Genomic DNA, 16,602 nt, shown 5'->3' with positions numbered 1-16,602 from the left:
CGGGTTGCAGAAAGAGATCAGGGTTTGGTATTTGCCTCTTTGCTAGCAAGCAAGCAAGCAAGCATCACCTGCTCTGCAGGGCAAGGAGTAATTGACTAGGGTGAGCAGAGTCTGCCAAAGAAGAGGATGGTTTGGGATTTGTTGTGTCTGATGAAGAAGAGAAAAGGGTGGTCAGCTTTAAAAGTCATTGTTGGTACTTTTGATCTCATCACCAAGATGCCTGTGGCAGCTGCTGCCTCGGTACCTTCTTCATTGACCTCCACAAAAGCTTTGTGAATAACTTGAGAGATGAAAAGATCCTTCTTCTCTGACATCCCTGTGAAATCAGCCTGAACTGGGTCGAAAGCATTTCGTATCCCCATGCTGCTCAAAGGGGATTTAAGGTCATAATTCTCTTCCAGCTTCAACTTTGGCAGGTACAAATCCACTTCAGCTTTCATCATATTGTCTGATTTGGTCCATTCGGCCAATTTCTCATAGGTTAGTTCTCTTTCCACCTGCAATGAGTTGGGGAAGAAAATAGTTGGAATGCAAAGGACAGAGATAAGACATGCACAGACCAGTATCTTAATGCCCATCAAGAACATGTAAAACAAAACCCAGCTACCAGAAGTGAGTACAGATGGAACGTGCACCATATTCACAGGGCATGATCCTGCAAAGTGCCAAGTGACTTACACTTCTGTTTATTTTCTTAAAAGTGGTGAAGTGTAGGCCTGAACCCTTAGAGTAGTTTATTATTTTTTCTCCGGTGTGAAGAATATTGCTTTTTTGCAATGTGTGACTCATAGTAGTAGGTGCTTGCTGCGTGTGTATAACTTTTCCCTTAGCAGTGATAAATAAATAGAATGCATGGGAACTGAGGTACAAATAAAAATATGTTTGCCCTGATCGGTTTAGAATCTGAAACTGATCCTGGTGTGGTCTCGAATGGCTGTTGACACCTTCTGGGTCAGGGTAGTCAGCGCTTAGTTTTAGAAAACTCACCACAAACTATTAAGTGCAAATCCAGACTGCAAAGGACATAAAAATTAAATTATGCAGCCCTCAAGAGAAGATAACTCTAGGGCATGGTGATTCAGATATGGTCCTTACTTTCCTTTTGCTAGTCTGGCAGTAGTAAAGAGGATACAAAATATGCTAAGACAGTTGTGTGAACTAAGATAGTTTTAGAAGTACTATATTTGCAATGTTATCAAATGCCCTGAATCCTAGGTTGAGAAATCATGGTGTCACAATTTCGCACACATCAGAGCTATTCTATTGTGATTTTGAAGCTTGTTCTTCTTCACTCTTTTTATCTGATTCTGATACTGTTTCACAGTGTGTGTGGTGCAACAATAGGCCAGCTTTACCAGCTCTAGACCAGTAGTGTTATCACTGATGTCATCTGGTAGGACGACAAACATGCTGAGTTCATTTTTCACATATGGCAGTTCAATGATTCTGAATTTCATGGTTGTTTCATGGAGTACAAAAAAATTATCTCTCAGAAACATCATCTGTACAGGTTTAGTCTTGGTCTGTGAAAAAATTCAGACATAAAAAAAATCCTTTATACATTAAAGAATGATAAAATATATTTGCTTCATTAAAATGAAAGCAAAAATTTGTAAACGAGTATGAGAGTCAGCAGCATTTTGATACTCAGGACTCTTTCCTTTGGACAGCATTGCATATACCCCCTTCTCAAAGTCTTTGGAATCTTTATAAAAAATCAGCATAGGCACCTGTGCTAACTACCTGCTAACTGAATTCCACATAATATATTTCTTAATTTAAAATAAAGGAGTTAGCTTAGATAAGCAAGTAACTACTTGGGTTTCATATTTTCTCCCAAAGGTTATGTTATTTGAAGTGAGAGCTTTGACTGAGGGGAAAAAAGTGTTGACTGACTTCCTTCAGGCAACACTGATTGTCACACTCTGCCTCTGAAACATATTTTCTGTGACCTGTGATGGCTTTTCCTCTTCCCCAAACTGTATAGGACTGGATTACGAAGTGGAATTGGACTGTGCAATAAACTTCTGAATCCCTGTGCTCTGTTATATTCGCACAAGTTTTATCTGTTTGCAGACCCAGCTGTTCAGCCTGTGACTTAAACCCTCTCTGAGCACCGATGTATTAGGTTTGTGTGGTAAGGTTTCAGTAGCAGGGAAGCTGCAGAGATGGCTTCTGTGAGGAGCTGCCTTTGTGTCAGGCAGAGACAGTTCCAACTGGCTCCAAGGCAGACCTGCTACTGTCCAAATCTGAGCCAGTCAGGGACGTTGCTAGTGCCTCTGTGGTAATACATTTAAGAATGGGCAAAAACTGCTGCACAAAAGCAACTGGGAGAGCCAAGTGAGAAAATGAGAAAGGAACAACTCTGCAGACACCAGGGTTGGTGAGGAAGGAGGGGGAGGAGGCACTCCACGTGCTGGAGCTTAGATTCCCCTGCAGCCCATGGTGAAGACCATGGTGGTACAAATATCCACCCTGAAGCATGTGGATGACCCCATGCTGGAACAGGTGGATGTGCCCTGAATAAAGCTGCAACCCATGGAGAAACCATGCTAGAGCAGGCTCCTGGCAGGACCTGTGGCACTCTGGAGAGGAGCCCATTCAGGAGCAGGTTTTCTGGTATCACCTGTGACCCCACAGTGGGCATATGCTGGAGCAGCCCATTCCTAAGGACTGCACCCCAGGAAAAAGACCCATACTGGAGCAGTTCTTGAAAAACTGCACAGTATGGGAAGGATCCACATTGGATGTGAAGGGCTGTATCCCATGGGTGCGACCCCACACTTGGGCAGGGGAACAGTGTGAGGAGGATGAGGGAGCGGCAGAGACAATGTGCGATGGTGAGCTGACTGTAACCCCCATTCCCAGTCCTCCTACACTGCTTTGGGGCACAGCTGGAAGAATCAGAAGTGAAGTTGAACCTGGGAGGAATGGAGAGGTGGGGGGAAGGTGCTATATATTTGGCTTTCTTTCTCATTAAGCTACTTTGATTAATTGGCAATAAATTAAATTCATTTATCCAAGTTGAGCCTGTTTTGACCATAAGGATAATTGGTAAGTGATCTCCCTGTCCTTTTCCTGACCCATAATCTTTTCATCCTATTTTTCTCCCCCTGCTCTGTTGAGTAAGGGGAGTGATAGACAGTCTTAGTGGGCATCTGGTGGCCAGCCAAGGTGACCTACCACAGACATCTGCCATGATGGATCTTAAAACTGCACATTTAGTACAGTAGGTTTCGGGTACACGGTCACATCATAAGCACAATTGCTTCACTTTGCCTGGCATACAAAATGTATTTGCACTCTTAATCCGTGTCAAAGAAATTGCTTGCTTCCACTGACAAATAATTTTGCTTGCTTTTGACACAGTCCAAAAATATGCATGCAGTCAGCTACTGGGAATTGTCAGAGCATGATTGTTTAAATACTGTTAGCTAAATAATGTACCCTCAGTTAATACTGAATAGGTTATACACACTCAGCTAAAATGACAAACCCCTGTGAAAATTCCCTGTGAAGTTTGACACAACACCCAGGGTATGTGTGGAAAGAGCAGCTGGATCAGATCCCTTGAGCTCAGGGTCCCAAGAGCAGAAGAGAGTGCTTAATCAATGCTCTGAAAAGTGACTTGGTCCCATTTGAAAATGGGAACATGGTACTTAGAGACATTTCATCGTGTCCTTTAGCTACTTAACTTATTTAACTTATTTTTCTGGACTTTACCTGTTCTCAAGTGTTTTGATACTGAGGAGGTATTGATTAAAAATCCTGTTCTTGTGAATATGTGTAAATAAGATAATGCTGATTTATTTTCACAGTTGCTGTTCTCACTGAGTTTATACCATGTGCCCAGCTAAAAAAAAGGGTTGCAGTGGCATATGAAATACAGGTGAAATATTTAGTCTTCAATAGTAGACATACTGACATATGGCAACAGGCATATAGACAAGGAATTTACCTTGTTTAATCTGAAGGGCATCTCAGAAGTATTTTTCTCCAGAAATTTCTTTTCCCACTTTCCTTTGAAATAAATGGCATTTACTAAGACCAACACAGTGCGAGAATGGAGAGATCCTGCAGGCAGCAGACTCTGTATTTTCCCTTCAAAATCAGACAAACAGGACTGTTATTCGAGTGTGACTGTGTAACTTCCCAAGTTTAACTGTGACTTCTCTGTGGCTGACCCTGGTGCAAAAACGTTTGCATTTGGGAGGGAGGGGGTTATTGTACTTTTCTATGATGTACATATGGTAAAAATGGGGTTTTAAGTATCTCTGTATCTTGCCTGGAGAAGTTGTGTTAAACCGAGACAATCCCTGGAAGTATTCAAAGCCAGGTTGGATGGGGCTTTGAGTAACTGGTGGTCTAGTGGGAGGTGTCCCTGCCCATGGCAGAGGGATTGCAACTAGATTGCATTTATGGTTCCTTCCAAGCTAAACCATTCTATGATTCTATGATTTTTTGTTTTGGTTTTTTTTTTTTTAATATTGGAGCTTGGGTAGTAAACAGCATTGGAAAGTGGGTAAAGTGGTATAGCTTGGATGTTCTGTGAAGTTGGCTGCAAGTAGCTGAAGAATGCAGAAGTAAAACCCTCACTAATTGCGGAGCCACACAGTTATCTTCCATGCACCCCTCTGAACAGCAATAATTCGGAAGAGGCTACGGCATAGAGAATCAAGGGAAGGACCTTGTAAGGAGCAGAAGTTAAGTTTGGAGAGACGCATTCTTCAAGCTATTTAACCATACTTTGCTCATTACCTCCCTCCCCTGAGTTTCCATTTTTTGTGGAGCCTTGGTTGCAAGAGCAATAAATCTGGAAATACAAATTCTTTGAAAATGAGTCAGAAAAAAAAAAAAAAAAGCCACCAGAGTGATACTTACTCTCAGTTTTATTTTCAACCCAGGAATTGATCTGTACTCTGACTTGTTCTGCAGCTGTCTTAAAGTTTACAGCTTGTGGCTTTGCATTGTAATAGCTTGTAATGAGCTGTAAGAATTTCTGAAAGATAGAATTGGAAAATGTATGCTTATTTAGTTTAATTTGACTTATAAAAATGTTAGAAATAATCACTTTAACAAATTATACAATCTGCTAATACATAATTTAAGAAAATAAAATTTGGTTTAAATGAAATAACCCTTATATTAAGGTCTGATACATTCTATGCTAAATATTAAGTATGGACTGATCAAACTTCAGTGTCAAGGAAACTTACTTCAAATTCTTTTGTTTGAAATCAAAGGTGCAAATTTGTAATTTTGAAATGTCCATGAAACAAACATTCTTCACCTTTTTTTAAAAATTTCTCAAAATGACATTTTTAGGTCATTTAAATGCTTTTATTCCTGCTTTGTGACATAGTGTTCAGTACAAGGTGGTAGAACAATCTCATACAAAATGAAAAAAAAGGTTTTTAGTTTGCTTCAGAGGTGAGGAACCTGCCAAAAGTTTGTGAAGACAATGAGGGATTGGGTGTAAATGGGAAGTTCTTGTTGAATAAAGTCAAGGTAGAAAAGCAGAATTAATGTTTGCATTGCTGTCTGCTGTGAAACAGTTCATGGAGATTCCCAGCAGGAAATTCCCTAGATTCTGTGTAAAGCCTGTGTACATGAGATTATGGAGAAAATGAGCAATACACATTCAGGAGGACAAATTGTAATTACTCAGGAAACCGAACACACTCCAAGATCAAAGAACAGTAACCTCATTTAAAACCACCTTCCAAGGAGGTGGAAGATGATTAATACAATGTCAGTTCTAAAAAGATTTCAAACTCACAGGTAATTACAAGCTCATGAGTCAGTATGGGGCAAATGAATAAGAATAGGTGTATGTATGAATTAATGTGACTTATCGGAGGAGTGCCAACAGCATTTTGTAATAGGAAATCCTAAATCACAAATCTGTTGGACTTTTCTGGAGGTGTCAGGAAGCATATGGATAATAAGGTTGAGCCATTACTGTCTTTTGGATTATCAAAAGGCATTTCATAAGACTTCTCACCAAAGGGTGAACATCTATGGGACTGCAGAGATAGGTCATGTTTGAGAGACTGGAAACCAAGCATAAGAGGAAATAATGTTCACAATGAAGGGTTGTTACTACGGGAGTACCACAGGGATATATGTGCTGGGGTCCGTGCTAAAGTATTTTTTCGATAAAATCAAAATCTAAATGAATGCATTAAAATATATATTAACATATTTATAATTGATCTTATGAAGCATAAGGCATAGAAAGGGATTATTACTCTTTAGGAATGAGGTCTTGAAGCTATAATGGACAGTTGCATGAAAAAAAAAAAATCTGCTTAATAGTGACCCAAAAGACAAATAAAAATTTTAGAGTTAGAAAGAAATGAGTAGGCAACAAAAGACAGACTTCTAGAATGACACTATATAATACTCTGGTGTGCCCACTGTCTGAGTTCTCAATGCAGCTGTGACTTCCTCAGTCTCAGAAATGCTAGAGTATAAAAGATGCAGAGACAGGGAATGAGGGCTACCAGAGATGTGGAGAAACATCCTTTAGAAGTTAAACGAACCAGTAGGGATGTCAACAGGCTGCAAGCTCAAAAGGCACAGGCACTTCCTACAATGTGCAGTTCAGCTGTGGAAATCCTGGTGCTGAGGGCTGAAGTAGATTCAAAAGACAACTTTGCAAAGTCTTGAAACAGCAGCTCAACAAAATCTATTAACTAGACATGCCTTCTGATTCAGGAAGTCCCTGAGCTGCAGATCATTTGGTGACCACAGCAGATTCTGGAAAAGCATCATTACACAATGTGCCTTTTTCTCATGCACTTCCTAAACTGTTGCCCACTGCTGGAAACAACTGGACCTCTTGTCTGTCCAAGGATAGCCATGTATGGCTGTCCTCTGATTTTTACTGAAACCCCAGAGCTATAATTTGGAATTTTTTTATCATCTCTGTTGATAATCCCTCTTCATGTCAACATATTCTCAAGCAAAGATGTTCAACTCACGGGCAGTAATGGGTAGGTCTTTTCCTCATACAGCCGGTTAGCACTCTTCAGCAAGTAGGTGCTTCTCCTTTTGTTGATGGCAGATAGGAGCTTTTTGAAACCAGAGTGGATGTTTTCAGCTTGCCCATGCTCAGGATCCTTGGAAAGAGATATCAAGTAGTATGGAGTTGTTGTTTTTTTTTTTCCTGTTGTGCCTGCTATGTTTATTTAAATTGTTCAGGTTGATTTAATAAAAATGAGTTTCAGGGAATGAAACGCTTTTTTGAGTATGTTGCATGTTAGCAGCACTGTGTCTAAATGGATAAATTGTTTTCTGTCTGTAGGGCAATGGTCTTTTTCTGCAGTGCTGTGTAGGCCTTTGGGGACACCAGCTGACTGTGCTCCCGGGAAATAGAATCTCCTTATTTTTGTCATGGTCAGGCCTAATTTTCAGTTTCACAAGACCTTTCAGATACACAAGGACCCATCAATGCAGCCTGCAGTTTTTGAGGAGGTGTTCCATTCTGATAGACCCTGGTGTCAGATCATGGACTTAAAACTACACAAATTTCCCATTTCACATGACTTCTGCTGTTGCTATTTGGATTTTGGAGAGAGCTTGTCCTGGATGTCAGTGTTGATGGTTTTAGGGAGCATGAGCTTGCTTGCCAGCTGTTGCCAGCTGTTGCTTTGCTAATGGAGGAATAAGTTGCTACCTGTCAGCTGTTCCCCACAAGCTGCCTGGGTGCAATCTCCTACTCCATGTCACATATCATGCCCTGGACATGAGGCACTGAGTCTCTGCACTGACTCATGGTGACTTGCTGTAAGTTTGGTGAGGTGACACTCCTTACTCTGATCTTTTCTCACTCCTGCTGAGACATGGGCTGCCAGGAAGGACACCTAGGAAGGAATTTGGTATCCAGAGGACACAGGATAGCAGAGGCTGAGTTTTGCGATAGGGTGGGAACAGAATGAAGAGGTAATAAAGTGAAACATCTGAAAGACAAGATTAGACAGACTTTACCACAACTTATGAAGTCAGTGAGTTGCTAAAATGAATGTGAATGTAATGATTCATCTTGGAGAATCATCCTGCGCCATCTAGGGAGAGAATGATATAACCTCCTCTCCCCTTTTTGTTTCTTTGAGCTTTCTTTTAGTTTCTATGCTGAAAAAAAAAAATTGCTTGTTTGAGTTTTTAACCTTTTCAGGGTTTAGGAAATTCATTTGATGAAAAAGATCTGGGCGGTTTGTCCTGGGGGCAAGTCTTTGGGGAGCTGATGAGCAAGGGTAAGTCAACATGCATTACCTTAAAAGGAAATTTTGTCTGCCTGATGTGTCCATGTGTAAGAAAGGTGGAAAGGTCTTTACTGGGTAGGGCTGGAGTGAGGTGTGAATGCAGTAGTTGTTTTTCGCTAACACTATAGAAAGAAAAAAACCAACCTGAAGCTGATAAGAGAGAGAATTGTACAAAACGTATTAGGGCAATTGTTTTCTTAGTATTTCCATAGCCCAGCTAAAACCAAATAAGACAGTTTTAAGGCTAATCAAAATACCATTAGTATCCCAGTTCTGATTTTGAAGGCCCAAGTTCATGAGTTTTACAGTATTACCTACTTGTTCACCTTTTCTATATATAGTTCTTAAGTGAGACAGTAGATTAGAGACTGAAAACAAGCAGATGTTAGAAGGCAAAAGCAGTATTTGCATTGGACCATTCCATTCTCAGAGATTTTTATCTCCAAGTCTTTTGTTGTAATAAATACCATCTTTCTTCTCTTTGGTCTCCCTCGAGAAGGCCTTGTCTCAGATGAACCTTTTTCTCCTGCCGTCTGGTTAAAATGAAGAACCTGTGAGGATGATAAATGTTCATAAAGATAGCTTGTTTGCTGGACATAAATATGCCCAAGGGTTGTAAGCATTTTAGTTTTCTAAAAATAATTCACCAGCCATGCCTAATGATAGTCTATTAAAGTTATTGAGGACAAGACACTCTCCATTAAATTTCTATTACTTTATCATTATTATATAGATTTTACCCATATTGACTGCTTAATAATATAACAATACTGTGACTCAAATATGATTTTATTTAGATAAGTGGTTAGTTTGTGCTTAGCTGCATGGAATCTGTTTTCAGATCATAGCAAAACACAACAAAAGGTGTGGCATGCTTCAGAGTCTTACTAATGTAACACAAATGTAAAACTGCATTTAATGTTTCTAAGTAAATGCATATAACCTAAAAGAATACAAATATTGATAAGTTCTGCAAAAGAGAGCACACTGTCTCTCATAGGATCCTTCTGGACAAAATGTCCAGCATACAGCTGGACAAACATGTTACACAGTAGGTGAGCAATTGGCTCACAGGTTGGTTACAGAGAGTTATAGTGAATGGGGTAACATCACACTGGCATCCAGTCACTAGTGGAGTTCTGCAGGGCTCCATCCTCCACCCAGTTCTCTTCAACATCATCATTAACGGCTTAGATGCAGAACACAAAGGAATACTAAGTAAGTTTGCTGATGAAAATTGGGAGGAGCCATCGAGGGCAGAGGGGCCTTGCAGAGAGACCTTGACAATAAGAGAGATGGACAATCGCCCACCACATGAAGTTTAACAAGGGCAAGTGCCAGATTCTGCACCTGGAACAGGGCAACCCTGTTTGTGTGTATAGACTAGGGAATAAGAGACTGGAGAGAAGCACTGTGGAAAGGGACCTGGAGGTTCTCGTTGATGGCAAGTGTAATATGAGTCAGCAGCGCTCTGACAGCCAGGAGGGCCAACCGTGTCCTGGGGGGTATCAGGCAAAGCATCACCAGCCGGTCAAGGGAGGGGATTGTCCCGCTCAGCTCTGCACTGGTGTGGCGTCACCTTGAACATTGTGTGCAGTTTTGGGCACCGCAATATAAGAAAGACATTAAACTATTAGAGAGTGTCCAAAGGAGGACAACAAAGATTGTGAAGGGTCTGGAGGAGAAGTTGTATGAGGAGCGGCTGAGGTCACTTGGTTTGTTCAGTCTGGAGAAGAGGAGACTGATGGGAGACCTCATTGTGGTCTTCAACATCCTCACAAGGGAAACCAGAGGGGCAGGTACTGGTCTCTTCATTCTGGTGACCAGTGACAGGATTCAGGGAAACAGCATCAAGCTGAGTCAGGGGAGGTTTAGTTTGGATAACAGCAAAAAGTTTTTCACCTAAAGGGTGGCTGGGCGCTGAAACAGGCTCCCTAGGGAAGTGGCCACAGCACCAAGCCTGTCTGAGTTCAAGAAGTGTTTGGACAACGGTCTCAGGCACATTCTTGGGGTGTCCTGTGCAGGGCCAAGAGTTGGACTTGAAGATCCTGATGTGTCCCTTCCAACTCAGCATATTCTGTGATTCTATGACATTTTTAATACTTATATGTCTCCATTATTCATGGGAGGATTACCATTTTTATGGACTTACTATGTCACAAACAAAGGTATTTATGCCATTCCTGTGCATCCAAAAACGCATTCAGGAGAGCTTTCTAACTTCTGCATGCAGTACGAGGAAGCAGATTTACTGCTGCCAGAACCTGCTGATGTCTGGAAGCAGTGATATTATCTCCAGATTTTTTTCTCTAGCATATCTTAGCTCCATATTATTTTATTTTAATAAAGTTATCTCTTCATTACTATTTGAGCACTGTATTAGGTGAATTATTCTGCTCAGAGGGCAATTAAAATGGAGTGTAGCATTTCAAACAAGACTAGCCATAATCTCTAATATCAATAACTTCTCTTTAGCAGACCACTTGCTATGCTCTGGGAACTGTAAATGCAAGCTAAGTGTAGAGGTAGTGTAGAGCAGAGAGATCTTGGAAACAAAGTGGAAGAATAGTGATCTCCAGTGCTGATCGTGTGACTGGGGCTCTTCCCTTTACCACATTATGGCAGGTCACTGTTCTCCCATAGTGTTCCTTTCTGTTACCCATAGGTAGAATAACAGTGCAATTTATGTAGGAACCACACTGCTAATTTCAGAGCTTACCTCAGCCATCTGGGTTGCGGTGTCACCTTTTGCACCCAGGTGGACCATAGCAAGAGCAGTTGCAATACTCCAAGGAGAAAAGAAAATGTTTTGTCCTTTGGAATTTTCATTCAGCTTTTTGTAAAGGTCCAGAGTGAAGCTGTTGGTTGACACGGAGAGAGACTCCATTGATACACCTGAGACAAATGAGCGTCAGAGAGAGGTGATGACTGCATCCTCATTTCTTTCAAAAAAGTACAAAGCTGTTAGTGGGGGATTGCCTGCTCCCTCTAAAATACAGTCTGAGGGTGTCCCTGTAATGGGTAAAATACTGCACAGATGCCAAGTATAGTAATTTAGTAGGTCTCTTTCTAAGACCTGCATTAATTCTTCCTTCCACATCACTTTCAGTGTCCTCAGGTTTATTATTTATTTTGCATCAGTGGAGTACAGTTTTAGCTAGAAATGTTTTCACAGTCTAGACTTGTTTCAAGACCCAATTCACTCTTTGTTTAATTTTTGTTGACTTATTCTTTGATTCTGAGAGAGTGAAACAAAATAATTTCTCAGTGTGCTGCTTTGGGCTTTTTTCTGTTTGTTTAAACTTCCTGTGCTATTATTTTCCACTGAAAAAAAGCATTGTGAATTAATGTGATTCACTACATGTATCCTGATAGCTCCTAGAGATATATAGATTTTTATACGTTCTTGATGTATATTTGGAATCTGTAGCTGTATTTGTTAATTGCTGTTCTTCAATTCTTGCATCTTACATACAACCCTAAATAGTTCCTGTTTTAACCAACAATAAATTTTCTCTGGTTTCCTGGTGGTTTATCAGAACCTACAGGTTTCCCATCCTTATTCTGTTTGTTTTTCTAGGTATGTTTTTACAGGACAAAACCAAAACAAACATACAACCGTAACCTCAGGATTAAACTCATTTTCCGTACAGGGATCCAGTACAAACCTGTGCTTCTTATTAGCATATTTTAGATCAATCTAATACTTTGATAAATATTAGGATAAACTCAGAAATTTCCACTGTCTTTACCAGCATAATGACTAATAAAACATTTGGTGTAAGATGACATCAGGTGAAAGGTTAAGCATTAGATCAACAACAGCAACTGGACATCTAAAATCTATCTTCACCCACAATTTGTGTGATTAAATCAAAAACTGCAGTCCTTGAAGAGAACTGCCATGAAGTGTCAGAGATGCCTGGAATCTCTGGGGTCCTCAAGTTTTGTTTTCAAAGCTTCCTAGGATCTGCAACAGCTTTGAAGCATACTTCAGAGGTGAGCCATGCAGCCTGGCTCATGCCTAAGCATTTTTAGGACTTTCAAGTCAGATATCTTACTGCTATTTCTGAAGATGCTGATCTCCCAGAGCATATCCAGGGTACAGGGCTGAGCTGAACATTTTTACGTGAAGGTTTTCAAACTGACATCTTCTCCTGTTCCCAGAGAGTGCCTGAGAAGCAATCAAGTATTTCTCAGGCTTGAGACAGAGAATATGTGTGTATTTTTGTGAGGTTCACTGGTCTCTGAACAAATTTGGTCTTCTGGCAAAGGAAGGTCTGGATGCCTAATCCAGTAGTTATTTGAAAGAAATAAATTAGAGGCTTGAACTAATACACCCAGTGCTGGGTATCCAAAACACTGTCCTAGAGAGTCATGTTGTCTTGGGTGTTCAGTGATCCGTAGGAGAGTATTCTCTCCTACAGTTTGTTCTCAGTTTGTTCTCTCTGATCTAAACTGACCAGTAGCCTGGTGATTAAAGCACCCTTGCTACAGGTGAGGAAACTTTCTGCCCTCCCAGGCTATGTAGGTTTTCCCCAACCCTGGTTTGCATTCTGTCCACTGTGCCTTGGCACAGGGTTTCCCTAAGGGCTACACTTTGTACTAAATTATAAGCACTCCCTTCCTCTGCATAACTTTTATGCCATCTTTTAACCCCTCAGTTCCAAAGACTTTAACATGATTTTTTAAGACAAATAAGAGCTAATTATTTTGCTATAAATATTTACACTACCTGAAATCCTGAGAGAGAGAAGAGTTAATATCTGTCTTCAGTCAGAATCTGTGGCAGTCTGTGGGGCAACGAGTACTTTTGGAAATGAAGAAATGTTTGCACCTCCCTTTTCTTATCTACATCCTCTTCTAGTACTAATGTGCACGTTCCCTCATTTATTCCTAGTTCTCCTCTCTATCACCTATTTTCAGAGAGGGGGAGACCTCCTGAATTCAAAGTCACTGTTTGTGGATGTATATCCTGGAATGTGAAGGCGAGTATGCCTTTTCCCCATAGATGTCCTCCACAACCTTGGTGTTTGGCCTGCAAAAAAATGTAGGAATTGCATAAAGTATTTCAACCACCCTGTATTGGCATGGGATATGTTGAAATACTTTTAGGGCTTCCTTTTTTTTTTACTCCACAAACTGGGGAAATAAATAGAAACTCAAAGAGATCTCAAAGCTATGGCTAAAAGGGAATACTGAAATAGACTGTTAGTCTCATTCATCCTGTAGTTAAATTTGAGGGGGGAAGCATTTGAATTCTTGTGGCACTCAGGTCAAATAAAGCCCTTACTTTGTACAAGGATATTTTGTAATTTTGCTCTTCTGTTTCAGAAAGCAAATCACAAAGGAAGTTCAGAAGGTATTTACACAATCACCTAAAATAAGTGATGAAATGAGAGTGAACACTGGGTTCATCTGAAATGGTGGATGTTGTTTTAAGAGACCACTGCTCCTCACAAAGGAGGTGAAGGTGCTTTAGATACCTGCAGGCCCTACACTGTTAGCAGTTAGTGGTACTATAAGCTGGAAAGATTGGCCAAAAATACAGGAAAATGAAGAAAGGGTACCCAAATTGTGTAGGCACTTTGTGGTTTTGTGTCAGCTCCTGCAAGATCCTGTTTAGTAACTGGAGTTACAAAGGGGAGCACATTAGCCAAAGAAGAACTGCTTTTGGTTTTGCTGTGCCAGCTTAAAACAGTGAGACAAATTAGTTAACTGATACAGCCAGAAGGATATAAACAAGATTTCACAGCATCACAACACCTGACCTGTTGACCTCAGGTGGATTGACCTCCTACAGGTGGTCATAAAACAGTCTTTTGATAAAACCAGTCATTTTCCTCTGGCATATGGTGAAGTAATTTTGGTCTTTTTTTGTAGCTGTCTTTCATCCCCATCTTGCTCAGCAGTGAGGTTGTATCTTTCTGCCTGTTTGATTTGCCATATTCCCGTACCCGTTCTTCGTAAATGGTCCACTCTGAGTAGCCTTTGGGGCATCTGTTGAAGATCAGTTCTCTTGCAGGTACACCTAGTAAAAAGAGCAGAATTTAAAATCAGTGTTAGACTAAGTCCCACTATGGATTTTTACTCTGCAGAAAATCCTATTCACTTATGTCCCCTGGGAAAAAAAATGAAACCAAGTATCAGATCTGTTGCAGTAGAACTGTAAAGGACAGGACTATAAATAACATGTAAGAAGGGATTTTCTTGTGTGTGTTACTGATGGCAAGATAAAACCTTTAAAAGTATGGGTGTATTTGCTTTGAAGTTTGAAAGCGGTGGAGTTTTATTTGTCCTTGTCTTGAAGACTAACAATACACCAACCGTTGTAAATTTTCTTGGTTTTATTATTGTACGCTGTGTCTACCATTTCTGCTTGTCATGAAGTTCATCTATCACAGAGATGCCAGGGATTATTTTATGAAGCTGAGGTTTGCACTGGGACACAAAAGCTCCATCTTTCATTGAAGGATAAACTGGAAGCATGTTTTGACAGACATGGAATCACTAAGTGACAAGCAGTCCATGCTTACAGCGTGTTTATATTGAGGCTGGTTTTAGCAGTTTCATGTAGGTACTTCTTCCTTTAGTTTTCAAAGTACTGTGACTTTTCAAGGAGGAGTTCATGGATCTGAAGTTGCAAATTTTGATGATACAGAAAAAATCCAAGTCTTCTTGTAAATAGTTACTGGGAAATTCGGTCATGTAACACCTGCTACTTGGCTAATACCTTACAGGATGCAAAAAATAAGAAGGAACCAGGCTCTCCTCAGAGGTGCCCAGCAAGAGGACAAGAGGCAATGGGCACAGATGAAAACATGAAATTCAATCTGAACATAAGTAAACACTTCTTTGACTGTGAGGATGATCAAACACTGGTACAGGTTGCCTGGAGATTTTGTGTAGTCTCCATTGGTGGGGACAGATATTCAAAATCCAACTGGATATGGTCCTGTGCAACCTGCACTAGGTTACTCTGCATAGGGGATGGGACCAGATGATCTCAAGTGGTTACTTGTAACCTGGAAAATTCTCTGATTCTGTAATCAGGGTTAGCCTGATTTGAGAGCTAGGTGCTGGTTACCATGAAAATAGTGCAGGGAGGCACAAATGAAACAGCTCCAAGTGTTGCTTTCAGTAGATGAGCTCTGAAGAGTGCTACACCCATGATAGAGTTCCTTTCCTTCTCTTTCACACTTTTCATCTGTATTCCAAGTCTTCTACTGGAAGGTACAGTCTTTAAGAGAAGCTGAGACTGGGAGTAGTTTGGTACCAAAACCAGCCTGTCTGACCCTTTGCACCATCGCCAGATGGCAGTCACTGTGCTGTAGTTCCTCAGAGAGCCTTAGAGGTATTGCTTTGCTGAGCCCTGCAGTGTACTACGAATGAGGAGATGCACAAAAACTGGAGTGGGAAGACCTTTCATTGGGCTGGGTATGGAACTCTTCCTACCTTTTGGGTAAACTTTTGCTCTTACATGGAGTGACTCTTCAGGCTGGGTGTGCACCATTTAGGAATTCCCAGCTATTACTTGTTGTGGAATATGTACAGCAGAGAGATAGGATTATCATGCTACAAGGCTAAGAATTAATGTGCCTACCCACCCTGATGAGTCTTTGATGGCTAAGCATCACTTAAGTGGAGGAGAAATGGTCTTTGTTGCTCCTTAGAAGAGGCTCAGCCTTCATATTAATAATGGTCGCCTTCCAAATCTTCATTTTTAAAAAAAAAGCTTATATTTTTTACCTCCTCATGCAAGTGCTTCTCCTCCTGAAGCCTTGCTATGTTGACTATTCCATCCTGACAATAACTTACCTGTTTCTGCTTTTACTTTTCTTATTTTGCAAAGCCTCCACTTGTGTGCATTTCCACACCTAAACAACAAACTTCTCAGTAAAGCTGAGTCAATAACACGCAACTGGGCTGTGCCAGGGTAGGCCCTTGGTGACTGACAGCTGCACCCTGAGTGTTACAGGCAAGGGAGGGCACTGATTTTAGAAGCAGCACTTCGTACAGGGAATTAGATGCAGGTATACTTTGTTGGGTGGAGATGGAGTTCCACACAGAATACCTTTTGGTGGGGTGGAGTGAGTTGTTACTGTAGGTGGAATGCTGAGAGTAAATGCTTTTACAGTTCCTCCCTCCTGCATTCAAATGCTGTTGTCTTAGACAATGCTTTCTGACACGTAGTCAGAGCACCACAATGGCTGCAAAATTTTATGCTATTCCTTTTGGCCACAGGATAGGACAACTACTGCCCTCCCAAGCCAACAGAAGGAACTGATGCTGCCAAAGCAGCGTTGCTTGTTCAGTATCGTACATGGGCAAAAGG

At 40.8% G+C, this 16,602-nt stretch overlaps 1 protein-coding gene across 1 annotated transcript; it reads right to left on the bottom strand.

Moving 5' to 3' along the window:
• Window positions 1-60: 60 nt before the first annotated feature.
• Window positions 61-13,012, bottom strand: LOC114071096 (heterochromatin-associated protein MENT-like). Its single transcript, XM_027908779.1, has 8 exons — window positions 13,003-13,012; window positions 10,987-11,162; window positions 8,735-8,818; window positions 6,987-7,124; window positions 4,882-4,999; window positions 3,959-4,101; window positions 1,356-1,523; window positions 61-497 (listed from the first exon to the last, which is right to left on the bottom strand). Exons 2-8 carry the CDS (start codon window positions 11,152-11,154, stop codon window positions 96-98), a joined length of 1,221 nt encoding a protein of 406 aa, XP_027764580.1. The 5' UTR covers window positions 11,155-11,162; window positions 13,003-13,012; the 3' UTR covers window positions 61-95.
• Between the last annotated feature and the right edge of the window lie 3,590 nt (window positions 13,013-16,602).

This window comes from Empidonax traillii, unplaced genomic scaffold (genome assembly GCF_003031625.1).
Source record: "Empidonax traillii isolate 1590-97213 ecotype Southwest subspecies unplaced genomic scaffold, ASM303162v1 scaffold1839:size67204, whole genome shotgun sequence".
Lineage (NCBI taxonomy): Eukaryota > Metazoa > Chordata > Aves > Passeriformes > Tyrannidae > Empidonax > Empidonax traillii.
Note: the sequence above shows the minus strand (reverse complement) of the source record. Positions and strands in the feature narration are given on the sequence as shown.

Bases quoted from the DNA above. Each gene is read 5' to 3' on its own strand.
- LOC114071096 (XM_027908779.1), bottom strand. From the start codon at position 11,154: ATGGAGTCTCTCTCCGTGTCAACCAACAGCTTCACTCTGGACCTTTAC. The intron at 7,125-8,734 runs GTATTTATTACA...TCTCTTTCCAAG, and splicing joins GACCAAAGAGAAGAAAGATG to GATCCTGAGCATGGGCAAGC. The intron at 1,524-3,958 runs GTAAATTCCTTG...ATTTTTTCACAG, and splicing joins TGCCCTTCAGATTAAACAAG to ACCAAGACTAAACCTGTACA.